The following is a 27,876-nucleotide window of genomic DNA, read 5'->3' as shown; positions in this document are numbered from 1 at the left end:
AATCAGATCCAGGGGGTTCCAAGGAAAGCCTTCAGGGGAGCGGTGGAAATCAAGAACCTGTAAGTGCTTCGTTCTGGCAATACTTTTATGTGTGTGTCTGTCTGTGTGTGTCTGTGTGTGTGTCTGTGTGTGCCTGTGCCAGTGCCTGTGCGTGTACTTGTGCGGCTGCGTTTCCCCTTCTGTGTGTCGGCACACGCACATCTGTCACTTGCTTTCCTCCGTGTTTGCAAATGTGCACCACCCCCATGTGCCGGTGCATCAATATTTCATTGTGTTAAATGTCAGGAGCCTCCTGCTTTGCTGTACTGAGTGGCAGCGCTGCTCCTTAGCAGCAGAGCGAGCTGAGCATCACGTCACCGCCGCGCCGCTTATGTTCTTTCTCTTTGTTTTCCCTCTGTAATACTTATGATGATTACAGATAATTGCAGCTAAAGTAAAGGCCCAACAGTAATTTTCTCAACATGGATTTTTTCTTTTTAAATATTTTGCTGCATCCTGAGTTTTCATCTGATAATGTTTTTGAAATGCCTTGCAATTATTGTAAAAGGGCAGGAGTGTGTGTGCGTGTGTGGGGGTGTGTGTGTGTGTGTGTGTGTGTGTGTGTGTGTGTGAGAGAGAGAGAGAGAGTGAGCGAGAGCACATGATTTACTGTCCTTATGTCTTAATTAAATTGTTTCAGCAAAGTGATTCTTAGAGAAAGAGAGGGAGGGAGGGAGGAGAGAGAGAGAGAGAGAGGGAGAGAGAGAGAATGGGAAAGAGGTAAAGAGCAGCGCATACAAATTAGACGACAGGCAGAGGAAAGCAGGAGAAGGAGAGATGGATACAGAGATAAATTCATTGAGAAATACATTTAGCGGGAACAAAGCACTCAGGAGAAAGAACTAAGAGAGAGAGAGAGAGAGAGAGAGAGAGAGAGAGAGAGAGAGTTTGCCGGGGGAGTCGATGCATTTTCATCTGTGGCTGCTGTCCGGCTTGAATTTTGCCTGAAGATAAACTGTAAGACACCTTTTACGGCTCACAACAGCTTCTTTTCTCTGTGTGTGTGTGTGTGTGTGTGTGTGTGTGTGCGTGTGTGCGTGTGTGTGAGCAGGCAGTTAGACTATAACCACATCAGCTGCATCGAGGATGGAGCCTTCCGAGCGCTACGTGACCTGGAAGTGCTGTGAGTACCTCTTCATCCACTCTTCATCCACTCGCCTCTCTTAGCACAAAGGGAGACTGGAGAGCGACAAACACACACGCCCACAGCGGCGCGGTGACCTTTCTGACCTTTAAACGACTGCACTACCTAGGCAGCAGTGTCTGTGTGTGTGTGTGTGTGACATTTAAACCTGTAGATGCTGCGGTTATCACTGGCGTCGTGTCGTTCATTTATAATTCAGAAGCTTGTTGATATTCTCAGGTTCAGAGCCGGGGCGAAGCTAATTGGGCTCAGGATCGTAAAGTGTTCGAAAATATTTGAGTCGAATGTGTCAAAAAAAAGTAGATTTGTAGATAATTTGCTGTCAAAGTGTCACTCCATCTTCAAGTTTGAGCTTTAGATTTGGATTTCTTACTAGAAACCTTTCTGCTGAGACGCTGATGAAGATGATGGTGAAAGTAACAGAGACAAACTGATCTGGTAATAAAGTCAACTGTGACCGTAGGATTCCTTCTCCAAATTTTGTCAGTTGTACCTCAGTGATTTGTGAGTGTAATCACTGCAGAACGAACACAGGCGTAACTGATGTAAAGGAACTGGAGCTGCATTCCATTTTGGATGTCAAACTGTCCACTATGAGGAAGACAAACTATCCTCTGTACCACTCTGCCATTTATCCATGTGTATAATTGAATATGTCCACTCTGTCTTATCCCCAGTGCATGCTGGGAGAGGCTGCTGCCCTTAATGGGGATTAAGCCTAATAAGCACATTTTTTCTAATCTAAGTGCTTTTTCTCCTCAGCACTCTCAACAACAACAACATCAGCCGGCTGTCGGTGGCCAGTTTCAACCACATGCCCAAGCTCAGGACCTTGTAAGTGGCATCGTGGACTTTTTCCTACAAATGTCCGTCCCGAGGGGGAAGATTTGTCTCCTCTTTGTCCATTTGTGCAGCTGACTGATCGATCTGTACTCACCCCTCATACCCCCCCCTTCCCCCTCACACCGACCCTGCTTCCCTTATCTTCACATCTCTTCCTTCCTTCTCTTCGCTCAATCCTCCCATCTCCTCTTCTCTGACCTCCCCTCCCTGCTCTTCCTCTCCCCCATTCCTCCTCCTCCTCCTCCCCCTCCTCCTCCTTTATCCCGCAGTCGCCTGCACTCCAACAACCTGCAGTGTGACTGCCACGTGGCCTGGCTGTCAGAGTGGCTGCGGCAGCGCCCCCGCCTGGGCCTCTACACCCAGTGCATGGCCCCGCCGCACCTGAGGGGGCACAACGTGGCAGAGGTGCAGAAGAAGGAGTTTGTCTGCGCAGGTAAGCGAGGGGACGGGGAGACGGGATTCTGTGTGTTGTTGCGTTGTCGTCGCCTGCGTGTTGACGTACATCCGCTCGCTGCTTTACACTGGCAAACCTGTTTTTGCTTTGTCTCGTTTGCTTTTCCTGTCTGTCTTCTGCTCATGCTTTTCCAGAATGGGACGTAGGCAAGTATTCCATCTTCCGCTCCGTGGTTTGGGTTTAACGCCACACTTTGCTTTTGTTGGAGTGTGTGCTGATCATGACCTTGTAGCCACACTTTGATTTCCCTCTCTGAATTCTGCCTGCCTGTGCTTCACATTTGTGATTTTCACCGAGCTGAGGTTGTTATCAGTGGATGATGCCGCCCCTCTGCCTCCGTGCAGGTCACCAGTCGTCGTCGTATTCCTCCTGCAGCGTGTTACAGTGTCCAGAGTCCTGCACCTGCAGTAACAACATCGTGGACTGCAGAGGGAAGGGACTCACAGAAATACCCACCAACCTGCCTGAAACCATTACTGAGATGTAAGACTCACACCCGTGAAAGTACACACTCACACACACACACACACACACACACACGCACTCTGTGCAGTGATCTTTCTATTTGCTCTTTTACTGTGATTTTCTCTCCTTCTCGTTCTTTCTCTCTCTCTGTCTCTCTCTCCTTCCACCTTTCCTTTTCACTTTTTTTATCCCTTTGTGCAGTGGAATAAAACCACACATCTGTGAAATGAGAAAGCCTGGTCATGCAGCTCTCCTGCGGGAATAATGAAGGGATGAGGTGGAAAGAATGGAGAGATTAATCTGAAGGACGAGACAGATCATATCTCCATCTAAAAAGAGACGGGGACGGATTAGAGTCCTGCACCAGATTTATACTGATAACTAGAGGGAGCGTACCTCTGCCAAGGCCGAGCTGTCCTCCACTTAGGACTTGAATCTACCACGTCCAGCTCCACACTTATTTAAATAATAATTATTGTAGCGCCACCATCAGGTCAATTTATGTTTAGACACTTTGCAGTTTTTGAAGAATAAGCCACGCCCACTCAAATTTGACAGCAAAAGATGTTCAACACTTTTGTCCCAACTTGGTCCAGAATTGTCTTTTTTATAAACAATTGATACAAAATTTAAAGAGAAGCTTTGAATTTTTTTTGTTTTGGAAAAATCAAAAATTGCAGAAAATATATAATTTGGTGCAAATGGGTGTGGCCTTTGTGGATGGATGCAAATATTTGAAGGAAAATTTCGATTTTTGTTTTGCCGAAAACATAAAATTGCCGACCCGCACCAATATTTTCAAGTATTCAAAGGCTTTACTGTCATATACCGACATTATTATTATTATTATGTTATCAGTGCAATTCAAGTCTTAGTTCCATTTGTTTCTACCTGATCCTGTCAATTATTCTAGAAAATCTAATAGTTACTATGTTTAATCATTCATAATTTAACTAAAAGAAGAAAATAAATGCTTGACGTATAAACAGTTTATACAGGCTAAATAATAATGATGGGTTCCTGGTGTTAAACTAAACAATACAGCACAGAAAAAAACTGAATATTGAATGAAAAACATTTTAGGGAAATGTTTCACAATCGGGTGGTTGGTTTGCAAATCGTGTTCGATCGCCTTTCACGTCTCAGCGTCTGAACACTGGAAATGTTTGGAGCACAGTTTCAAGCCCCCCCCCCCTCCACCCTCTGCACTCTCTCTTTCCTGGCCTGACACAAAGTTAGACTGGCACTAAATGGCACACAGCCCAGATAGTTAAGGATGGATCTGTGTGTGTGTGCGTGTGTGTGTGTGTGTGTGTGTATGTGTGTGTGTGTGTGTGTGTGTGTTTGTGAGAGTATGCACACATTAAAGAGGGCAAAAGATCAGAGGAAAATGACAGACTTTGGCACCGGTCATCAAAGCCACTCTATCTGGAAAAGTTTGCCCCTTAAAGCCAGAGTCCCCCCCCCCCTCTCTCTCTCTCTCTACCTCTACCCCCGGGAATCACCAGCAATGATACAACAGCGATAACTCGGCGATACGGGAATGTTAACGTCCTTCCACAATGGTCTGTGTGTGTATGTTTGCTTCCAGACGACTGGAGCAGAACGCCATCAAGGTGATTCCAGCTGGGGCCTTTTCTCCCTACAAGAAACTGCGCAGGATGTGAGTAGACCAGGAGATTGTGAAGCCTGTCAGGGATCCACAAAAGGAAATCCCTTGCTCCTCTTGTGTTTCTGCCTTTTTTTGCCTCCATTTTTCACTTTCTCCCTTTCTTTCTCTCTCACTCACTCTGTCATTCTCTCCCTCACTACCCCCCCCCCACCCCCACACACTCACACACACACACTCTTCCCTCTCTCTCTCTCTCTCTCTTTGCTCCACAGTGACTTGAGTAACAATCAGATATCCGAGTTGGCCTCAGATGCCTTCCAAGGCCTGCGCTCCCTCAACTCTCTGTGAGTACTCTGGGATATGTTTGTATTTAAGATATCATTTCTTCAAAACGCCTCATTACAGCCCTCTGAACATCTAAACTCTTACTGATCCAAATCTCCTCCGTCCCCCTCAATCTGAGCCCCACGTTTAAGCAATAGAAAAAAAAGGAGGATTTCTCTTACGGAACAGCAGTGAATACTGAACCAAAAACAATCTGATGCAAAAAGAGATCAGCGTTTTATGAGACATTGTGGATGCTCGCTGAGGCTCAGGTCGGTGCGGCCTCGCGTGTGAAGCTTTGGAAAGCAAGACGGCGAGAGAGGAGAGGAGATGTAGAGTTATTTCATGAAGGAGTTATATTAAGGTCTCATCTCTCCAAAGTCAATAATTCATAAAGCTGAATTGCTGAATGGAGGCTTCTGCCACCTCATTACACATTCACCACAGAGAGAATGGGACACACACACACACACACACACACACCAAAAAGTTCATGCTGACGCACCACAAAGTGTATGGCTTTCCCATTAGGCTGCGCCGTGTGTTCGCTCTGTGTTGGCGTTTGGTTGGAGGACGTAAATGAACCATCGATTCCTCGGCCGTGTGCGTCCAGTGCGTGTGCATGTGTTGTACGTGCTTAAGTGTATGTGTAAGACATAAATGAAGCGTCCACTCCCTGCATCTTGTGTTTCCCAACCTCAGGTCTCTCAGGGACAACCACTCAGCACAATGAAATAAAAGCCAATCTAAAACACATGTCTTCAGCCTGCCTACATACACAGCTTAACTCAGCGTGGAGCGGAGAGATGATTGATAACCGCGCACGTGTGTGTGTGTGTGTATTTGTAGAGTAAATCAGTGGCCGTCTCAGCCTTGACCTGTTTGTGTGTGTAATCTGATGTATTTATAGAGAGGCCATCTCACATAACGATGTGCATTCCTCACACTCTGAGTCCGGCCAGATTCATGGTCCATTCATTTCATTTGTGACATTTATATGAAAAGTCTTCATATCAGATTTTCTGCTCTACTTATGCTTCTACTTTATGTCCCGTGTGCTGACCTGCAGCCAGGTTTAGCTCATTTAAAACCACAACCAGTTGTGTGTTGTGGGATGTTTGTGATTAAAGGAAAAGTACCAAGTCAGGAAATAAAGGAAATAACAATCCTTGATTTTATATGAACGATTTCAGACGTACAAATAATTCATATGTTAAGACTTTATTTCCAAACTTACGTGGTGGTTACGCTGGAAACTGTGACTGGTGAGAAACTGCAGGCAGAAGAATTTCAGGGTCTCACTTAGATCAATTTTTAAAACATGAGGTCATAAATTAATTCCCTCTTTTACTTTCTGACTCACATATTTCATTAGTCTGTCTGTAAGAAACTTGTGTAATGTAGTTATTCATTAAATATCTTAACCAAATTGAAAAAAAAATTTAATCCAAGCATTTTCCTGTTATTTTTCTTTTATTCTATTAATTATTCTGTTTTTATTCTTTATTACTTTTTATAATGTTTGTATTTATTCAATTAAATGGCTGATCCTGTTTTTTTTATTTCATTATTAGATTTCATATTATTTAACTCTATTTATTTGCATTGTATATAGGAAAAGTGCAAGAACAAGCAATAATGTGTCAAATTCCTTTACTCACATAGCAGAGACAGTTTGGGATTACTTGTGTTTTTAACATGAAATCCTGGCGTCAGCGTTCGTGTGTCGTCTCCTAACAGCAGCACTGCGTCGGGTTGTGTGTTCATATTCATAACTCCATGTTTGGCTTTGTGTCCTCCACAGGGTGCTCTATGGGAATAAGATCACTGAGATATCCAAAGGCCTGTTGGAGGGACTGTTTTCTCTGCAGCTACTGTAAGCACACACACACACACACACACACACACACACACAGACACACACACAGGGATCTGCAGCAAAGAGCTCACAGCCGCATCTCATTGATATTCAGCAGGAAAATGCTTAGCTGGAACATTTTCCTCAGAGTGGAGACATCATGATTGAAAACCATCATCACTGACCTGTAACAATTGAAACTCTCATTGAAGAATGATAACAGGACAAGCCATCTCTCTCTCTCTCTCTCTCTCTCTCTCTCTCTCTCTCTCTCTCTCTCTCTCTCTCACTCTTTCTTTCCCTCTCTCTCTCTTTCCTTCTGTCTTTCAGGTTACTGAATGCTAATAAGATAGCGTGTCTCCGCGTGGATGCCTTTCAAGACCTCCACAACCTCAATCTGCTCTCGCTGTACGATAACAAGCTCCAGACCATCGCCAAGGGAACCTTCTCATCACTCAGAGCCATACAAACACTGTACGTACATGAACACACACACACACAGCTGAGTGTGCATGCAGACCAGACATGAACTGTATGTTACTCTCCTCTCTGTAGCTCATCTTCAAACGTGGATATAAAGAATCTCTTATTATCAGAAGTCTCTTTGGGAAATGTTAGAAATCACTGATCAATGCAAATTTGGGGGAATTTTCCTTAAATGAACTTATAAAGCTATTTCTGCCTCTGTTCCTTCTCCAAGGCCTTGTGCAATATTAATAAGTGTGTGTGTGTGTGTGTGTGTGTGTGTGTGTGTGTGAAACAGTCACCTGGCCCAGAACCCGTTTATCTGTGACTGCCATCTGAAGTGGCTGGCTGACTACCTGCAAGACAATCCCATAGAGACCAGCGGCGCCCGCTGCACCAGCCCCCGACGGCTGGCCAACAAACGCATCGGACAGATCAAGAGCAAGAAATTCCGCTGCTCAGGTACACACAAGTGCACACACACACACACGCACAGAAACACAGAGCACAGGATCAGTTTACATACATGCAGATCTATGTACCGACACGCATACATATTTAGCTGTCGCAGACATGCAAACTGATGTACAGATTAGTATTTACAAAAAAGGTGGTTAGCTACACACACACACACACACACATTGTAGACATTTACTTCAGAGACTTTATCCTCCGTCATTATCATTCTGTGTCTTCCTGCTGGGATATTCCCTCAGACTCTCTGTACTAACACACTCTCCTTTATCAGCATTTTTATCCTTTATTGTTTTCGAACACACACACACACACACACACACACACACACACACACACACACACACACACAGTGTACATTCTGCTATACGTGGCTTTCTTTTGTTGTTTTTTTACTCTCTCTTACTCTTTCTCTCTCTATTAGCTAGAGAACAGTATTTCATCCCAGGTATTGTACTTCCAGCATATCATTGTCTGTGTGTGTGAGCGTGAGTGTAAAGCACTGTTTGGTTACTCACGGTTGCGGCTGCACTCACACACACTCACAGCAGCACCTGCAGCCTGCCCGGACTGACTCTCACTGAATGCCAATATGTTGTTTGTTTACGGTCTAACATGCTCACACATTAGGACTCATGGTTGTCAGTTTGTATTCGTGTGTGTGTGTGTGAGTGTGTGGGTGGGTGGGTGGGTTTGTGTGTGTGTATCTGTCCTGATCACAATCGGACCTCATATAATTATAAAAACTGACAACAATGAGCCTTAACCACAATGCACCAAGTCTCACCAGGCAACACACAGCCACACTTTCCTCCCTGTGCTGGGTTTTTCCAATGGCAACAGTAACCTTGGCGATAGCGAGAGAGAAACATCAGAATTAACAAGCTGTGGTTACCGGCGGTTACTTTCTGCATCAGTATTAATAGTGTGTATTTGTGCAGGGATAACAGAGACTATATTTGATACCTCGCTCTCTTTGACATCTAATGATGGTTAACGTATGAGCGCAAGCCTGCGAACATCTGCGTCTGTTTTTCGCCCACTGCAGCACATCAAAAGGTCACGCAGTTACCGTGCTCAGAGGGATGCTGGGAAATATGTAAATCAGACGGGCATATGAGATCAGTAACAGGGCTAAAGGCGGTCATTACCACAACGGCGCGTGGAGGAGTTGGTGTGTGTTCCAGAGCTGGCACGTGTGTGTGTGTGTGTGTGTGTGTGTGTGTGTGTGTGTGTGTGTGAGCTACCGTCATTAACTCAGAGGTTTCAAAGCCCAAATACCACATACAGGGCAAAGATGAATAATTGAAGAACATTTGCAGCTGGAAAGTTGAATAAACATGTTCTTGTTCTATGGTGTGATGAATATATGTAAAATCCTCCCATTCACACCACGTCCCCCGTTTCACCGGATTAGTCTGAGTCGGTGGCGGTCCGAGGTCACATGGTGCCTGAGGCAAGGCTGGCACACGTCTATAGGCCCGAGCAGGGACGCAAAGTGTGTGCGTGCGTGTGTGTTTTGGGTTCTGGGGGAGGATAATGATCGGCCATGTGAGTGGTGTTCTTACTTGTAAGGTTGGAAAGTCATAAATATTGATTTTATGATTATTAGTGGGATGGGTTGAGTTCACTCTTCCCCGTCATTAGTATGATTTCATCACATCAGCATATAACAGGACGCTCTGACCGCAGGTGCTATGAGAGCAGCTGGATTATCGGTTCATAAAGGGTCATCCTGCGTTCTAGGATGGATTACAGGAAATGTTTGTATGTGTTTCGCAATTTACTGATGAGGTGGAAGAATGTGAGGGTCCCATAAATAAAGGAGAGCAGGGCCGTGAAGGAGAAGAAGGGAGAGTTTCCCCCTGACGCTGTCTCAGCCCACAAGCTCTCCTTTCCTGCTGCTTCTCCTCTTCCTCTTATCAAGGTCTTCTGCCCGTGGCTTTGGCCTAAGTTGCCCATATGAAACTTATTCTTGTTCTCAGCGCTTTGTTTCCTTGAAACTGAGACGGATCAGAAACGATACAAAGCAAATAACTAACTCACTTTTATGAGTCTGAACGCTTTTGTCGAGCTGTGTTTCCGTTACATCCATCTCACCATCCAAAACAAACGAGGCAAACCATCAACAATCCAGTGTGTGTGTGTGTGTGAGGAGCACCCCCCACCACCGGCGTGTCACGTTACAGGCGCACGACTCTCACTCTTCACGAGTCATTACCCCTTTGAATAAATGAATCACGGCTCGGGGAGCCAGCGTCCCTCATCGTCTTTTCTTCTTGTCTCAAACAAACGAGTGAAACCCCTTCTTCTCTCTCCTCCTGCCTCTCTCACACACGCAGGAGTACACCACGTCGGCTGTAAGTAACGTGCAACACACAAATACACAGGAGTCAACCCCGACCCCTTCACATCCCGTCCCCGAGCAGGCCTCTGACCTGGTTACACCTTCAGTGACCTTTGACCCCTTCCGTGTGACCCCTTTTGTCTGTTTACAACCAACAATGCGATTTTTATGAAATTTACATATATGCATACATCAATGGTTGGTAGTGTTTCCTCTGTGCGTGTCTGTGTGTGTGTACGCGGGTGTGTGTGTGTTCCTGCTTCTCTTGCATTCGATGCTGCTGTAACTCTCCTCCCACTCTTCTGTCGCCGCTGCTTTGTTCCTGCTCTCACTGTGGTTTTCCTCTGAATTTAGATGTCTTTAGATGTTCCAGTGTCTGTTTCTCCTCCCTCCTCCCTCCTTCCCTGCTTTCTCGATCTCTTTATTGTACTTCCCCTCCATCTGACCCTTTTTCTCTTCTCCTCCTCTCCCTCTCCTTTCCACTCTCTCTCAATTCCAAACGGTTTTCCCTAAGCCAACTGGCTCCGTCCTCCTCCTCTTTCTCAAAACTAATTCTCCCATCTTTCTCCTTGTCATTACCTCTCCTGTCCTCTCCTCCTCCTCCTCCTCCTCCTCCTCTCCCTCTGTCCTTCCTCATCCCTGTGTTCCAGCGGAGGAGCAGTCAGCAGGTTGTTCCTTTGTGCTTGATCTAACCATGTGCCTGCCAGGTTCCTATAGTGGAACATGGTTCTGTCAAGCACCATGGAACGGCCCTGCAAACCCCTGCAGCATGGCCGAGACGCAAGAGACAGCATTCTCCTGTCACCCATGCGACCTGTGTGTTTGTTTGTGTGTGTGTGTGTGTGTGTCTGTGTGTCTGTGTGTCTGTGTTTGTGTCAGATAAAGACAGACAGAAAGATAGAGGTTATGTGTTTATACAGTGTGATAAATAGCCTGTGTGTGTGTGTGTGTGTGTGTGTGTGTGTGTGTGTGTGTGTGTGTGTGTGTGTGTGTGTGTGTGTGTGTGTTTGGGTGTGTGTGTGAGAGCTGCATATTTGATGCTGTGGTTTCACACACTTACAGTTGCTTTGTAAACAGATGTCCAAAGTCAAATCAATTCAAATCAAGTCCTGATTAGCGACCAACCAACAAGAATGAACAAATCAGGAACCCACAGCTTATTAGTGAATATTCAACTAAATATCAACAATGCCTCAGTGTTTATTGCACAATTACGACCAAATTCAAGCTTCTGCTGAGGAGAAATAGCCCCATTTCTCTGTGTTATTTTAGCAACAGAGCTGCTACGTAAACAATGGCAGTGTAGTCGAACTTACAAGCTAGTGCCATTGTCACAGCCTCTTTAAAGTTGAAGTGTACAATTAAACGTGAAATGTGTGAAGGGGACCTCTTGATGTTGATTTTGATGTCATTTTTTAGTTTGAAAACCTGGCACATTTTGAGGGTAATGATAAAAAAGGCAACGCCAGTTTGTGGCTAGCTAGGAATGCTCTGCATAGCTACACAAAGTAGCTTAGCAATTTGAAACAGCAGTGAATGAATGTAATTAAGAAAACCACAAGTCTATTGAGATGCATTACAGATCTGAATGATGATAATTATGAGGAGTTCATGAATTAGTGTTTAAGAAGGACTTCAAGCACATCTGTGAGCCCATGTACTGACCATTTAACTCATGAATCACTATTGATTAATTCAGTATCAAGAGCAGAATTACAAGTAATCCATCATCCAATAAGGAATTGTTATTTTTTGTAAGACATATTTCATCATTCCTGGTGTTTAAGCTCCTGTTCCAGAGCTCCTTTGTGTTATTAATATCTGCTACCATTAATCAGGGATGATTAAGTAAGTGGTGTGTATGCAGAGGCACAGATGTGTATATTGCACGCGGGTTAATTAATGTGGCCCCTAGCTGCATGTAACTTCTCTTTATCTATTGTGCAGTCTGTGAATCAGAATTAATCAAGTGTTGACTATTCATCAATAAGCTGTTAGATCCTGGCTTGTTCCTTTATTCTTCCTTTAATAGCCAGTGTGTGTGTGTGTGTGTGTGTGTGTGTGTGTGTGTGTGTGTGGACGTACTGTACGTGTGTGTGTGCTTGATCTGACTGAGTATGTGTGTCACGTGTGAACTTGTTCTTCAAGGCCGCGTTACACGTGCAACATTTTGCAACAGTGTTGCTGAAACCTCTCCCTGTGTACCGCGGCCTTCACCCTGCCCAGCCCCGACTGTTAGTGTTGGAACATGTACCAGCTAATGGCGAGTAAAATAATCTCCCGTAGCGAGGTCATTGTGTGATGATGTGGTTGTGGTTGTGGCCAGGTACGGAGGATTACCGCAGTAAGCTGGGAGGGGACTGCTTCGCCGACTTGGCCTGCCCTGAGAAGTGCCGCTGTGAGGGGACCACAGTCGACTGCTCCAACCAGAAACTCACCAAAATACCAGATCACATTCCACAATACACCGCCGAACTGTGAGTCAGTTATCTACGCCACAGTGTGTCTGTGCGAGTGTATGTGTGTGTGGGGGATAGATGAAACTTCCCAGCATATCTCCCCCTCTCTCCCTCTCTCTCTCTCTCTCTCTCTCTTTCTCTGACAACCTGTTCTCTCCTCTGTTCTCAGACGCCTGAACAACAATGAGTTCACTGTGCTGGAGGCTACAGGGATCTTCAAAAAGTTGCCTCAGCTAAGGAAGATGTGAGTCAGATATGAATTAAGTAATGCAACAGGAACAAAGCAGCGTGTGTGGTATAGGGGAAGTCATACACAGGTCACACAGCAAAGACTATAGCTGTTACCTCTAATTATCCTCATCCTCTATCTTTGCCCACTTCTATCATTCCTTTGTCTTCCTCCCCCTCCTCCCCCTCCTCCTCCTCCTCCTCTTCCTCCTACATCCCACTGCAGTAACCTGAGTAATAATCGTATCACTGACATCGAGGAGGGGACATTTGAAGGAGCCTCAGGGGTCAATGAGCTGATTCTGACCTCCAACAGACTGGAGAACGTACACCACCGCATGCTGAAGGGACTCGGTGGCCTCCGCACACTGTGGGTACACACACACACACACACACACACACACACTCAAATCCATATGCAATCATATTATCACACATGCAATGTTCAAATGCTGCTGTCACACACTGGGGCAATATCCACTCATACATTTTGCAACATTAATGCTGGTGCACCTGTGAGCAGACAGAAGTAACAGGTTGATGTTGTACACTTAATCATTTTTGTGTGTGTGTGTGTGTGTGTGTGTGTGTGTGTGTGTGTGTGTGTGTGTGTGTGTGTGTGTGTGTGCAGCATGCTAAGGAGCAACCGCATCAGCTGTGTGAGTAACAGCAGCTTCGTGGGCCTGAGCTCTGTGCGTCTCTTGTCGCTCTACGACAACCAGATCACCTCCATGAACCCTGGAGCCTTCGACACACTGCACTCCCTGTCCACACTGTGAGGAAACACACACACACAAACACAGCCCACGTGTGTATCTACCCCATTTGCTTGCTCTGAAGAATTCCACTCTTTCATATCATGCTTCCATAGACCCAAACTATTCATTGGCACATTAGCACATTGAAACTTCCTCATCCTTCTCCAGGAACCTTCTGGCCAATCCCTTCAACTGCAACTGCCACCTGGCCTGGCTCGGTGATTGGCTGAGAAGGAAACGCATCGTCACGGGTAACCCTCGATGCCAGAATCCCTACTTCCTGAAGGAGATCCCTATTCAGGATGTGGCTGTCCAGGACTTTGCCTGTGAAGACGGTGAGACGGAGCAAATCACAACAGTGCTACACATGAGACCTTTGTAGACGTTGTTGTTATTAGTGTTGGAGTGCTTATGTCCTTTGCCTTGTCTCGTCTCCTCCCTGCCTTACCATCCGTCCACCTTTCACCTATCAGGGAACGATGAGAACAGCTGTTCTCCGGTGCTGAGGTGTCCAGCTGAGTGTTCCTGTCTGGACACTGTGGTTCGCTGCAGCAACAAAGGCCTCAGCACTCTGCCTAAAGGCCTGCCCAAAGAGACCACCGAGCTGTGAGTCACACTTACACACTGGCACGCAGGCTTGGAGCGAGATGGGCGCACGCACACACACATGCACACACATACACACACAAACACAAACACACAGAATCCCTGATGATCGCCAAATACCACAGACGACAGGTTTGGTGGTATTTTCATGCATTCTACAATATTAACAAAAACCTAATTAGTATGTTGACTTAATAGTTGTGCAACAGGATTTGGTGTGTAAGTGTGTGTGTGTGTGTGTGTGTGTGTGTGAGGGAAAGTGTGGGATGCCTGTGGGGATATTGAAGTGCAGTGTTTATTATGGCTTGAGCAGTAATGATTGCTCACACTGCTGGAGATGAGGAATTTCCCACGTGGTTCCTGAGCTTCATGTTCTGCTCGCTCTCTCTCTCTCTCGCTCTCTCTCTCTCTCTCTCTCTCTCTCTCTCTCTCACACTCTCTCTCTCTCTCTCTCGCTCTTCCTCAGGTATCTGGATGGTAACCACTTCACTCAGGTTCCTGTGGAACTCTCTGATTACAAACACTTAACACTCATGTAAGTGTTGCCCACACACACACACACTGACATTAATTCATGAATCAAAATCACAGCTTTTTATATTCCCACACAAATAAACACTCATGTACACACTCTTGTAATTGTGACCGTGACTTGGACTGTGTGTTCTGCTTTAAGAGTCAGAACTAACTGACTGGTGCTCCGTCACGCTGTCTGTGTTCTATCACTGTGAATGTGTGTGTGTGTGACCCTGTAAGGCCTTGATGTGTGTGAGAATATACCAGAGTAAAGCCAAGAAATGGTGTTATGTACCGCACAATGTGTGTGTGTGTGTGTGTGTGCGTATTGCCACATCTGTGTATGCATGTGTTGACGGGTGTGCTTGTGTGTGTTTTATGTTTCCTTTTCAGTGATTTGAGTAACAACCAGATCAGCACGTTGTCCAACCACAGCCTCAGTAACATGTCCGAGCTGCTTACCCTGTGAGTCTGGCTTTACATCAGACCTCTGCAGTGTGTGTGTGTGTGTGTGTGTGTGTGTGTGTGTGTGTGTGTGTGTGTGTGTGTGTGTGTGTGTGTGTGTGTGTGTGTGTGTGTGTGTGTGTGTGTGTGTGTGAGAGAGAGAGCATGGGAAAATCAAAAAATGGAAGAAATAAGAATGTGCAGCCTGTTCACATATATTTGTTGACCTCTCATAAGTAAACTCTGTCCCTTGTGGGCCACCGTACTCACTGGAACATATGAATGAGCATTTTTTTCCAGTTTGTTTGCAAAAAAAACGAGTTTATCTTATTTATCAAAAAGCAATAGTGAGTCCCCTAAAGGAGCATAAACGACCGACCTCAGGCTTACCACCGCAAAAACAATCACACACACAAAATGAGCAATAATGAAAATAAACAAAGTCAGGACACTGAGCTGAAACCTGACCTAACAGAAAAGAATGTGACTAATAAATAATAATAATTGCTTTGTTTGTTAACCCACATCTGGATCAAGTTGCACCTATTGAGAATCCATCACAGGTTTAATATGATTGATTTTGTTCATTGATATTGGTGAATTACTAAATTACTCAAATCAACCTTCACAATCTTGCACCTTTAAGGAATCACATTAAACCTTCCTGCATCCGTAATGGGTTCTGCCCTGCTAGCAAACAAACAAACACGACAAGCAACAGATGTAGGTGAAAACATAGTGTCCTTGATGGAGGTATTTACTCAGAGAAGAGCTGAAATTAACATAAAAATCAGGTTACGTGGGTGCACAAACTGTGTCTCTGCCTGTAAAGCACAAAAACGTGTGTGTGTGTGTGTGTGTGTGTGTGTGTGTGTGTGTGTGTGTGTGTGTGTGTGAGCGAGGGAGCGCTTGGCACGAGACGGCTGTGTTTGCAATGACAAGTATGTTAAATTACTGTATGTGTTTGCATTTGCTTGACTGCTTTGCTCAGCACAACGTAGTCATAAACTATAGATTAGATTCAAAGTCACCACGCAGCCTTTTCTCTCCTGCTAACGTGTGTATTCCATGTGTGAAGAATCCTGAGCTACAACCGCCTGCGCTGCATTCCGGTGAGGGCGTTCGATGGACTCAAATCTCTCCGTTTGCTGTGAGTATGTGTGGACGTGTCCAAGGTTGTGAGAAGCAGCCCAGTGTTTGATTTTAAAGAAACGATCCTGACTTTTGACTTCCCTTTCATACTGTTTCCTTTCTCAAATCTCTGTCTTAGGTCTCTCCATGGTAACGACATCTCATTGATCCCTGAGGGAGCCTTCAAAGACCTATCATCACTCTCGCACCTGTGTGTACCACACACACACACACACACACATCTTTTGTTCTGATAGAAGTGTCTTACCTCATAGCGAGGTGAAAGAAGTGAAAACACATTATCATGACAAAGGAGTCTTTTCTCTTCATTTGAAAGGAAAATGTCTGATCAGTGAAGCCTGACTGGAAAAGTATCAGGCTGCCAAAAGTAGCTAAATCATAAACCTCCTCTCTCCTGCTCGCCTTTGTTAAACTTGAGTGGGGAGTAATTGAGTTTACTGAATTTACCTGCCCTCCCAAACGTTGTAAACACAGAAATGTGACCGAAATCTGATCAAATCAAAGCAGCCGAGCGACGAGACTGTGAGATTGTAAACTGAATTATTCAGGCATGTAAACGTCACAGTCGGTCAGACGCCAACACAGCCCATCGTCCATCCATGTAGTGTACATATCTAGACATACATATCATTATTTGTCATAGTATGGACAAATAATGAGTGTTGTGTAACTATAGTGACCGACAGTCCTCAACAACTCTTAACCAAAATTTACTGTGCATTCAAAACAATCATGAAGCTGGTAGTTGTCGAGTAGCCATCAGGAGATTCAGAGACAGGCCTAAACACCCACTTATGATGATCATTCAGTATTGACCTCTGACCTCTGTTCTCCCTGCAGGGCTCTGGGTGCAAACCCGCTGTACTGCGACTGCCACATGTCGTGGCTGTCAGACTGGGTGAAGAGCGGCTACAAGGAGCCCGGCATCGCCCGCTGTGCCGGGCCGGGCGACATGACGGACAAGCTGCTGCTCACCACGCCCTCCAAGAAATTCACCTGCACAGGTAAACACACACCGGAGCACACACACACACACCAGCAGATACACCCTTTACGTATGCAGGCACGCGTTAGTAAGATTGAAGATGTGTTTGTTTACAGGAGCAGCGCACATTAACAAACATTTAAAATCAATGTAAATAAACCCCAGGCTAATGTTCAATTTGCAAAATGTAAAAACAACCAGAGGACCGTCGCTCTGTGTAAGTCGTACATTTTCTAAGTTTACTTATCGCTCCATTTAAATGTATAAATTCACTCATTTGTGTGCTTGTAGGATTTTGGCACTGATTGTTCTGTTTTATTGAAAAATGTTACAGACTGTTGACCCAAACTCATTCCCCTCCACATTTTATACAACATTACGTACAAATACGTGACTGAAATGTATTCTTACCTTAATTGAACCGATGCGGCGTAGACATCCTGAGCCCATGTGGCTTCCTGGTGCCAGGTAAAGTAGCCAATCACATCCCAGTGCTTCCCTATCAGCCTGACCTTCCTCCAGACGGCCCAAACCCAACTCTCCTCTCCACCTCCCAACTCTGACCCTGAATGCAGCAGTCTGCCCTCTCAGTCCTCGTGTTCTGACCAGGAGTGTTTGTCCAGAGTGTTGCTGTTGTCGTGAACATTTTGATCCTGCAAAGAAGATCTTGCGAAATGTAAAATGTGATTATTGTTATTGTTGTTATTATTATTGACAACTGTGTGTGTGTGTGTGTGTGTGTTTGTGTGTGTGTGTGTGTGTGTGTGTGTGTGTGTATGTGTGTGTGTATGTGTGTGTGTGTGTGTGTGCGTGTGTGTGTGTGTGTGTGTGGTACAGGCCCGGTAGATGTGAGTATCCAGGCAAAGTGTGATCCTTGCTTATCCAACCCCTGCAAACACGACGGGACCTGCTCCAACGACCCTGTGCACTACTACCGCTGCACCTGCCCCTATGGGTTTAAGGTACAAACTCTCCCTCTCACACACACACACACACACACACACACACACACACATGCACAGATTCAAAGGGAAACTTGATTGTGTGTGTGTGTATACAGGGTCAGAACTGCGAGGAGCCCATCCACGCCTGCATCGGTAACCCTTGTCAGAACAGCGGCACGTGCCACCTGAAAGAAGGCGACGGGAGCAACTTCTGGTGAGGAACTCATATGTGTGTGTGTGTGTGTGTGTGTGTGTGTGTGTGTGTGTGTGTGATCTTTTGGCCACCGTGTGCTGTAGAACATAGAACAATCCCCTAACACACTTTTGATTCCAACATGTCAGGTTCCAAAAGTGATTGACAAAATGTAACCGTTGTTGTCACGGCGCCACCATCAGGTTGATTGTTGGAACAGCACTTTTTAAAGAATGAGGATAAACACAATGCGAGAATCTAGAGCAATCATTTAGATTTTATGACTTAGGGTTCAAAACTTATGGGCCAAAACATAAAAAATGGTGATTACACTGGCTTACACACAGCATTATGCACAAACACATCAATACAGCAGCGATGCAGTGATTATGGAGAGCAGAGTGGACGCAGTGTGTGGACGCAGTATGAGGCGTCATTAAGGAGGAGTGTGTGTATGTGTGTGAGAGAGAGTGAATGCCTCAGGGGAGCGGCTCCGTCCTCAGCCTGTATTTCTCCATGCCGGTTAGTGCTGCTCTTCATCAGGCCGTTTGGCGTGAGGGGAGAAGACCTGAGCCTCCCACACACACCCTCACACCAGCTCCCCTCTCTCTTCCTCCCGCTCTCTCGCTCTCTCGCTCTTGCTTTATTGTTTTCTATTTTTACATTCTTTTCATTTCAGATTTGTGTGTGTGTGTGTGTGTTTCCTTTCTCTTTCTGTTCACCGTGAAGATCTGCCACCGACTATATAATGAGATATTAATCCACCCGACTGTGCCGCATAAGAGCTCTTTATTAGAGCCATAATATACCACTGAGTGTGTGTGTGTGTGTGTGTATGTGTGTGGGTGTGTGGGGGTGTGTGGGTGGGTGTGTTAAGTCATAAGTCTGAGTAGCAGATATAAGGTTGAGGCACGTTCACGCTAACAGAATAATGACAATCTGCTGGTATATGTAAATGAGGCTGGTATTATGAGCAGGCCGTGTGTGTGTGTGTGTGTGTGTGTGTGTCAGAGAGAGAGGAGAAGAAGGGAACAGTGTGTCTTCTGTAGGTCTTTTCTGTCGTCCTTTAGGTTTTAATTTCTATACACGCATTTTTATCTAATGTGTGTGTGTGTTGTCCCTCAGGTGTGTGTGTCCAGAGGGCTTTGAAGGAGACACTTGTGAGATCAACATCGACGACTGTGAAGACAACGACTGTGAGAACAACTCCACCTGCGTCGATGGAATCAACAACTACACATGCATGTGTTCACCAGAATACACAGGTAACACACACACACACACACACACTCCTTTACGTCCACACATAGACACACAAGTTCATATTGAGATGGGATTTGATGTGTGTCCACTGTTTTCTATGACTAACACTGGTGTGTTGCTACTTGTGTGTGTGCTTTTGCAGTGTTAATCATCTGTAACTGTTAACCTGTGTGGCGGTGTCTCTCTCTCTCTCAATCTCTCTGTATCTCTCTGTCTCTCTCCCTCTCTCGTTCTCTCTCTCTCTCCGTCTCTCTCGTTCTCTCTCTCCCTCTCTCTCCATCTCTCTCTCTCTCTTCACTCATTCTCTGTCTCTCTCTGTCTCTTCACTCACTCTCTGTCTCTGTCTCTCTCTCTCTCTCTTCACTCACTCTCTGTCCCTCTCTCTCTCTCTTCACTCTCTCTTTGTCTCTCTCTCTCTCTCTCTCTCTCTCTTCACTCTCTCTCTGTCTGTCTCTTTTCACTCTCTCCCTCCTCTTCTGTCATCTCTCATCTTTTTCTGTGGCTGCAGCTGCTACCAATGAGGTGGAGAGAGGTTAGTCTGTTCTTCTCTCTCTCCTTCCTGTCCCTCTCTCCTTCCTTGCTTCCTTCCTTCCTTCCTTCCCTCCATTCCTGTGCTATGTCCATGCTTCACAAATGCTTTAACTGTCCCTGGTGGTCAATCGTCAGTATGACAGTGCACGTTGATAAGTTCACTGTGTTCCTAATTTGTCCTTTCAGGTTATGAGACGCACACACTCACACACACTCTCACACACACACACATACACACACTGTATGTTACTACTGGCACTATAACACAATCATCCCATTAATAAGTTAAACACACTTTTCACAATTTGGTCATTAAGAGAAATCCAGGATAGTGGTGTTCAGAAGAAGGTCACAGGATGATGTCATTAATGTGATGTCACTGCAGTAAAGGACCAATCAGAGACTTTGCATACTTTTGCATTTTGAAAGTGTTTTACAAATTCAGACGTTGTGCTTTGCTGCCTCCTGCATGTTCTCACACACTCAGGGCTTTCTGGGAGGTTTCTCCAACCCAGCTAACACAGACACTGAACACACACACACATACCACACACTTTCTCACACACACACAGTTTCCCTAGTGGACGCTGCTGTCAGGAGCTTTGGCTCCTTCCCCGATTCTTCATCAATGTGAGATCGCTGGGAGTTTCAGGAACATCACGATACACACAGGAGAGCATTTATCAGGCCCCGACACAAAAGAGTCATCCATCATCACAGAGGACACACCCTTACAGCACACACACACACACACACACACACACACACACGCACACGCACGCAGACACACACAGCCTGTGCTACACACTGTAAGAGGCTCTGACATTCAAGATATTGTAGTTTATGGTTTCACTTAATCTTTCCAAACAGAAGAATTCACTGCTTCCGTGTGTCTGTGTGTGTGTCTGTGTGTCTGTGTGTGTGTACGCATGTGTGTATTTCTAGGGGAGCTATGCGAAGAGAAACTGGACTTCTGCGCTCCAGAACTGAACCCATGTCAGCACGACTCAAAGTGCATTCTGACCCCTCAGGGATACAAGTGAGTGGACGCACACACACACACACACACACACACACACAGTGAGAAAGATGGCGAGAGTTTGCAGCGTTTTCTTGTTTCCCTCCCTCAGGATTTGAGTACTAACATTTCTCACACTAAAATAAATGAGTTGCTGATGGTTCCCTCCAGAGACACGGGAGTGTGTGTGTGTGTGTGTGTGTGTGTGTGTGTGTGTGTGTGTGTGTGTGTGTGTGTGTGTGTGTGTGTGTGTGTGTGTGTGTGTGTGTGTGTGTGCAGGGGAGTTTGGCTTCCTGCACTGATTTGATCTGACCCTTCCTTTAGTTTTTCTCCTGAGTGTTGTGTTCCGTGGTCAGTAGTTTTTCCTCTTTGTGTGTGTGTGTGTGTGTGTGTGTGTGTGTATGTGTGTGTGTGTGTGTGTGTGTGTGCGTGCGCCAAGCTGTTTAAACATATTAACACCTCCACGTGATGTTTGGAGCTCAATGTTCTCTCTGTCCTGAAGCACATGTAGGTTTCTCTGCATGCACCATATTTTGTGTTTTGTCTGGCACCTGCTTGAGATGAGGGAGTGTGTGTGTGTGTGTGTGTGTGTGTGTGTGTGTGTGTGTGTGTGTGTGTGTGTGTGTGTGTGTGTGTACATGCTTCAAATTTTATAGGTTAAGAAGAAATTAAGACTTAAATGTTGAGTGCAAACACATTTTGAACACAAGCATGAGACCAAACCCACCCAGGAACAAAGAGAGCTGCTGGGGGATCAGGTCAAAGGTCAAGGTCAATGGTCAGTTTTCAGCACCAACAAGTGTGTGTGTGTGTGTGTGTGTGTGTGTGTGTTGTAGGTGTGAGTGCACTCCAGGCTACGTGGGCGAGCACTGCGAGCTGGACTACGACGACTGTGAGGAGAACAAATGTCAGAATGGCGGTCAGTGTATCGACGCCATCAACGGTTACACCTGCGTCTGTCCAGATGGGTACAGGTGAGGAACACGCACACACACACACACACACACACACACACACACATAACACACACACACACGCACGCACGCACACACATTCACACACGCACACACACACACACAAAGCCCCCATGTTCCCTGTAGTGAACGTGTGTTTGTGTGTTTCAGCGGGTTGTTCTGCGAGTTCTCCCCTCCCATGGTTCTCCCTCGCACCAGCCCGTGTGACAACCACGAGTGCCTCAACGGGGCACAGTGCGTCGTTGTGGGAACAGATCCCCGCTGCCAGTGTCTCCAAGGCTACGAGGGCGAGCTGTGTGAGACGCTCGTCAGTGTCAACTTTGTCAACCGCGAGTCCTACCTGCAGCTTCCCTCCAGTCTCATCTCGCCGCAGACCAACATCAGCCTACAGGTGCACACACACACACATACACATACACACACACACTCAGTCAGGTGGAGGGCGATGGCGCTCAGGTCGCGTCCCTTACCAATGCTCGGATGTGTTGTGTGTGTTGTGTGTTTCCAGATAGCCACAGATGAAGACAGCGGCATTTTGTTGTATAAAGGAGACAACGATCACATCGCCATGGAGCTGTACAGGGGACGCCTGCGGGTCAGCTACGACACCGGCTCCTACCCGCCATCCGCCATTTACAGGTACCAGCACAAACACACACACACACACACACCGCTGTAGGAATGTACAAAGACCACGCACACGCCCCGGGCGCGATACAAACGACCTGTTCTGCGCCCCTCAGTGTAGAGACGGTGAACGATGGCAGCTTCCACGCCGTGGAGTTAGTAGCTTCAGACGAGACTCTGTCCCTGTCCATCGACGGAGGAGCACCCAAATCCATCAACTCCATCAGCAAACAGTCCACGCTCAGTATAGACTCTCCACTCTACCTGGGAGGTAAGGATCACAGCTCTGTGTGTGTGTGTGTGTGTGTGTGTGTGTGTGTGTGTGTGTGTGTGTGTGTGTGTGCGCACACTCTCACAATCAATACATGATAGATATCTCATACTTGCTCTGCAGTTTAAAGACGATCTGATTATTATTCTGCCTCCTCGCTGCGTACGTTTGCATTTTAATGAGAAAAACCTGATTTCCCTGAAACAAGTGAGACTGGTTGATTATGAGAGTTCATAATAATCTGCTGTGTGTTACGCCTGAGCACTTATGAATAGAGTGAGTGTATAATGAATGTGTCATCTCTGCATAATGTCCTCATTAGCATGACGCCGGTGAGCTCAGACGCCTTCAGTCAAATCTGCCATCAGCTCGTGTGTTTAACCAATCAGTGTGTGAATGTTACAAAATGTCTCTCCTCCTCCTCCCTGTCCTCCTGCAGGGATGCCACAGCGTGCGTCGGGCTCCAGCGGTCTGTCGGCGCTGCAGCAGAGCTCGGGCGGCAGAAACGGCACCAGCTTCCACGGCTGCGTCCGGAACCTGTACATCAACGGGAAGCTGCAGGACCTGGGTGCCGGCACGGGGCCGGGCGGCGCCGGAGGAGGAGACGGAGGAGCAGGGGGAGCGGCGGGCTCGGATCCTGCTGTGAGCGCCGGCGGGCAGTGGCTGGGTCACGGCGTGGAGCCCGGCTGCCAGCCCTGCCAGAGAGGCGCCTGCGTCCAGGGCGACTGCCACCCGACGGGGCACCGCGGCTTCACCTGCACCTGCCACCCCGGCTGGACTGGAACGCTGTGCGACCAGCAAGTCAACAACCCGTGTGACGGCAACAAGTGAGTGCATGTCAGGAGGTGACAGCGCCACCATCAGGCCGCCCTGCTCCACTTTAATGCATCCTGATGAACCTGCAGACCGAGTTTCATTGAAATGTGTCAATTGAAGTTTGTTGATTGATCTTCATCCCTCCCATCTCTCTCCCTCCCCAGGTGTATCCATGGCAGCTGTCTGCCTATCAACTCCTACTCTTACTCCTGCCGCTGCCAGCCCGGGTTCGCCGGCGTCCTGTGTGACGAGCAGGACCAGGAGGCGGCGCATCCCTGCAGCCTGGCCCGCTGCAAGCACGGCAAATGTCGGGTGTCGGGCCTGGGCAAAGCCTACTGCGAGTGTACCAGCGGATACACAGGGGAGGCGTGCGACAGAGGTGAGAACGGGATGGGTGTGTGTGTGTGTGTGTGTGTGTGTGATACGTGCCTTAAGTCAAGTGTGGACTGATCTGAATCTAACCGTCCTCCCAAGCTTCTGCTCTTACGCTCTGCTTTTACTCAATCTGCTGTTAAGTGTCTCAGCAGTGTGTGTGTGTGTGTGTGTGTGTGTGTGTGTGTGTGTGTGTGTGCCTAACACTGTCTTCTGCATTAACGCTTCTAAACTGCCCTTTCACCTCAGCTTCTCCTGAGCTTCCTCTCAGTCCCACGCGGGGGGTTACTCAGGTGAGACGTCTTTCTCTCAGGTCTTCTCTGGTCTCCTCTTCACACTGAATCTTCCTCATCCTCGCTCCTCTCATCGCTGCCCTTCAGCTGCTCTCTGACCACATCTTTCAAGCATGACATCATCCCTCACTGTTCCCCTTTACGTCCTCTTTCCTGTCCTCTTCCTCCTCCAAACCCTCTAACCTGTCGCTTATCTTCAAGCCGACTGAGGACACCATCCGGACTGTAACCCTTTTCTTTCATACTTTCCCAAACTTTGGAAATTTTCAAATTTTCAAAATCCGATTAAAATGAATCAAGTTTCACAAAGTTCAGCACCAGGTCGTCACACTCACTCACTCACTCACTCCTCCATGCTTTGATCTAGAAATGTCATTCCACTTTAAAAACACTCAAACTGTTGCTTAACTGGACAATCATCATCAAATAAACTGATTCACTCGGGTGAGACACTCAAATTTGCTACTCAAGAGAATACAACGTGTAAATAACTACAATTAAACATGATCTACAGTTTGGGCAGACTTATTTAGCCGCACAGATCAATTGAAGAATAAGACGGGGGAATAAGAAGGAAAGGAAAGGAAAGGAAAGGAAAGGAAAGGAAAGGAAAGGAAAGGAAAGGAAAGGAAAGGGGGCAGACAGAGAAACAAGAAGAATGGATCATCAGTGAGAGATGAGGTAAGGAAGTAAGGAGAGAAGGAATAGAGGAAGTAGAGAAGAGTGGACAGAAGGAAGTAAGCAAAGGAGGAAACAAATATGATATCACTTCCCACACATTCAGCGTTTGAATAAAGTAACTGTGACTTGTCGCCTCTGGCGTTGTGCCCGGAGGGGTTAGAGTGTGTGTGTGTATGTGTGTATGTGTGTGTCTGTGAGTCATGCGTCTCTCCCTCTCTCTCTCTCTCTCTCCCGGTGCCTGCAGAGGTGGCCTGCCGAGGCGAACGGGTCCGAGATGTCTACCAGAGACAGCAAGGCTACGCGGCGTGCCAAACCCAGGAGAAGGTCTCCCGCCTAGAGTGCCGGGGAAGCTGCGAGGGGGGCGCCGACGGACAGAGCACCTGCTGCACCCCCCTACGCAGCAAGCGCAGGAAATACACCTTCCAGTGCACCGACGGCTCCTCCTTCGTCCAGGAGGTGGAGAAGGTGGTGAAGTGCGGCTGTACAAAGTGTTCCTCATAAAAACAAACAAAAAAAAGAGAAAGAATCAAAAAGAGACAAACGCCCTCAGCAGATGAGTTCCTCCCATTATGTTTTGTGTTCCTGCCCCCCACCTGCTTTCTCCATCCCCACCCAAGGGTCCCGATTGCTTCCCCTCCACCCTCCAGATTCGCCCCCCTCCCCCTCACCCACCCACCCACACCCTGTTTTGTAAAAACCCTGCAAAAAAAACGTTTTAAAAAAGAGAGAAAACAGCTTAAAAAAAACAAATGCAAAAAAAAAAAAAAAAGTTTTTCTTTTTGTCAGTGCTGGACTGATGATCGATGCTTCCTCGGTGGGGATGTTGAATTGTATTGTAAAGTACAAAAACAGACTTATTTTTTATTATGAAGTGGAGAAAAAGACAAAAAACACAAGAGTTGAATTTTTCCCTCTCCTCTCCTCCCGCGGGGTCACCGGCGCGTGGCCGCACCTTCCGTATAGAGACGTCCGCTTCCTGTCTGAGTGTGTGTCTTTAGGAGTAAACCTTAACTGGTAGTACCACAGACTCACCGCTAGGAGGAGCTGAACTCAAGCGCGGGACAGGGCGGCGAAACTCCTGAACCCTCCGAGCCTGTGTGCGCCCACAGCATCACACACACACACACACACACAGCATCTCTCTCACACACACACACACTCACACGATCACGCGCAACACGTGATCTTTTATACAGCTACTGAACACACACACACACACACACACACACACCAACGCAGTTAGACATTTGGATATGACCTGCCAGCATAAACACACACCTCTCTGTTTCTCTGTCCCATCCATGAACGACACGTATTTATTGTATCATAAATACCTGTGCTTATTCAGTAGATTCCCCCCATGTTATCAATCTGATTCTTTTAATATATATTAATTTATATTTGTCCTTATTTTTGTATTAAAAAGACATAATCTGTCAAGATAGCGAAACTAACAAAATCATGTCCTTTGTTTTGGTTGAAGAGACTTGAGTTGTTTTTGACCACTGAATCTATCGTGCTTGCCAGAGACCTTTAGTTACATTTTAATCTGCAAATGTGACGTGAAGACATTGTATATTTTTGTCGCGTTTCCTGAGAGTTTGTACTGTGCCATTACCAGAAAGTCTTTATATTAGAGTATAAATGTATAGATAATTTCCCTACCTATGTATTTCACACAGAAATCTCGTGAGTAGCAATGACCCTAGAGGATGCTTAGAAACTGTTTTTACCTTTTTAACAAATTTATGCTTACAGAATACTGTGACTTTTTCTAAATGAAACTACTTTGTTAGCCCCTTGGTCTCCGATGTTAACATGTTGCTGCTAAGTTTTGTACCGTAGACTTGGATCCTGATCTGTATGCTATATAGAACTTCCTGCTCCTTCTGTACGGGGGGCACCTTGTGTAACAGATAAATATGTCCCCGACCTCTACACATGTGCGTTGTGCTTTATATTCCCCCTCCCCCCCTTCTCCATCCCCAGACTAATGTCAGTTCCTTGACTGATGTTTGGTTATTAAACACAATATTTACCTCACAGTTCTCACCTCTGGCTCTTTTGTCTGGGCGTAGCATGACGGGTGATTCTTCTCTTTGAAGGGACTCAGACGCTGCACGTTGATAAATGGAGCCGGCAGAGGTCACGCTCACCTTTATCTGCCCTCCGCCGTCTCCTGACTCCTTCTCTCTTTCATATCTGACATTTTTATTGCCACACACTCCCTTCATATTAGTGATGGATGTCAGAGTTTGCAGCCCGGCTCGGCGCAGCGGTCCTGAGTAAACCTTGTGTGTATTTAACCATTTAATGGCAGAATCTCTTACGCAAATGCATGTTTTTGGGTTTTTTATTGAACGTTGATACAGCTGGATGCAGTACCGAGCTCTGCCACTGGGGCTGGGAGCGGCTGGGAGTCTTTTGACGCTAATCATTACGTAGCACACAGATGAGGATCGTTCAGTCCGTCGCCTCTGCTTTGAAGGTCCTCCTGTTATATTCTGGACAACAAATAACTTATGATGTCGTTGTACGCTTGGACTCAAACTTTCCTCTCTGCTTGTGTTTGTGTTGTCATAGATTTGAAGTGGAGAAGATTATTCCTCATGTCAACTCAGTCCAAGTTTGGCTGTAACTTCACTGGATCCTTTGTTTTAGGGGCTCTGATTACTTTTCTGTGTTGTGTTCTCATCTGCCTCGCCCTTCTCTCTCTCTTG

At 46.4% G+C, this 27,876-nt stretch overlaps 1 protein-coding gene across 1 annotated transcript; it reads left to right on the top strand.

Annotated features, from left to right (window-relative positions):
* Positions 1 to 27,199, top strand: slit2 (slit homolog 2 (Drosophila)). Its single transcript, XM_076138698.1, has 32 exons — positions 1 to 59; positions 1,091 to 1,162; positions 1,946 to 2,017; positions 2,296 to 2,459; positions 2,825 to 2,963; positions 4,537 to 4,608; positions 4,830 to 4,901; positions 6,686 to 6,757; positions 7,070 to 7,213; positions 7,503 to 7,666; positions 12,352 to 12,502; positions 12,654 to 12,728; positions 12,939 to 13,082; positions 13,344 to 13,487; positions 13,639 to 13,805; positions 13,944 to 14,076; positions 14,543 to 14,611; positions 14,986 to 15,057; positions 16,115 to 16,186; positions 16,307 to 16,378; positions 17,029 to 17,192; positions 18,011 to 18,135; positions 18,234 to 18,331; positions 19,436 to 19,575; positions 21,050 to 21,143; positions 21,959 to 22,096; positions 22,247 to 22,487; positions 22,605 to 22,735; positions 22,840 to 22,994; positions 23,434 to 23,821; positions 23,975 to 24,189; positions 25,401 to 27,199. The coding sequence occupies exons 3-32, from the start codon at positions 1,998 to 2,000 to the stop codon at positions 25,655 to 25,657; spliced, it is 4,092 nt and encodes a 1,363-aa protein (XP_075994813.1). The 5' UTR covers positions 1 to 59; positions 1,091 to 1,162; positions 1,946 to 1,997; the 3' UTR covers positions 25,658 to 27,199.
* The last annotated feature ends 677 nt before the right edge of the window (positions 27,200 to 27,876 follow it).

Source organism: Genypterus blacodes, unplaced genomic scaffold (assembly GCF_046128005.1).
Source record: "Genypterus blacodes isolate CSIRO-AG114 ecotype Tasmania unplaced genomic scaffold, CSIRO-AGI_Gbla_v1 ptg000399l_1, whole genome shotgun sequence".
In the NCBI taxonomy this organism is placed as follows: Eukaryota; Metazoa; Chordata; class Actinopteri; order Ophidiiformes; family Ophidiidae; genus Genypterus; species Genypterus blacodes.
Note: the sequence above shows the minus strand (reverse complement) of the source record. Positions and strands in the feature narration are given on the sequence as shown.

Coding starts and splice junctions, on each gene's coding strand:
- slit2 (XM_076138698.1), top strand. CDS start 1,998: ATGCCCAAGCTCAGGACCTT. Junction 12,503..12,653: donor CCACAATACACCGCCGAACT/GTGAGTCAGTTA, acceptor CTCTGTTCTCAG/ACGCCTGAACAACAATGAGT. Junction 12,729..12,938: donor TTGCCTCAGCTAAGGAAGAT/GTGAGTCAGATA, acceptor ATCCCACTGCAG/TAACCTGAGTAATAATCGTA.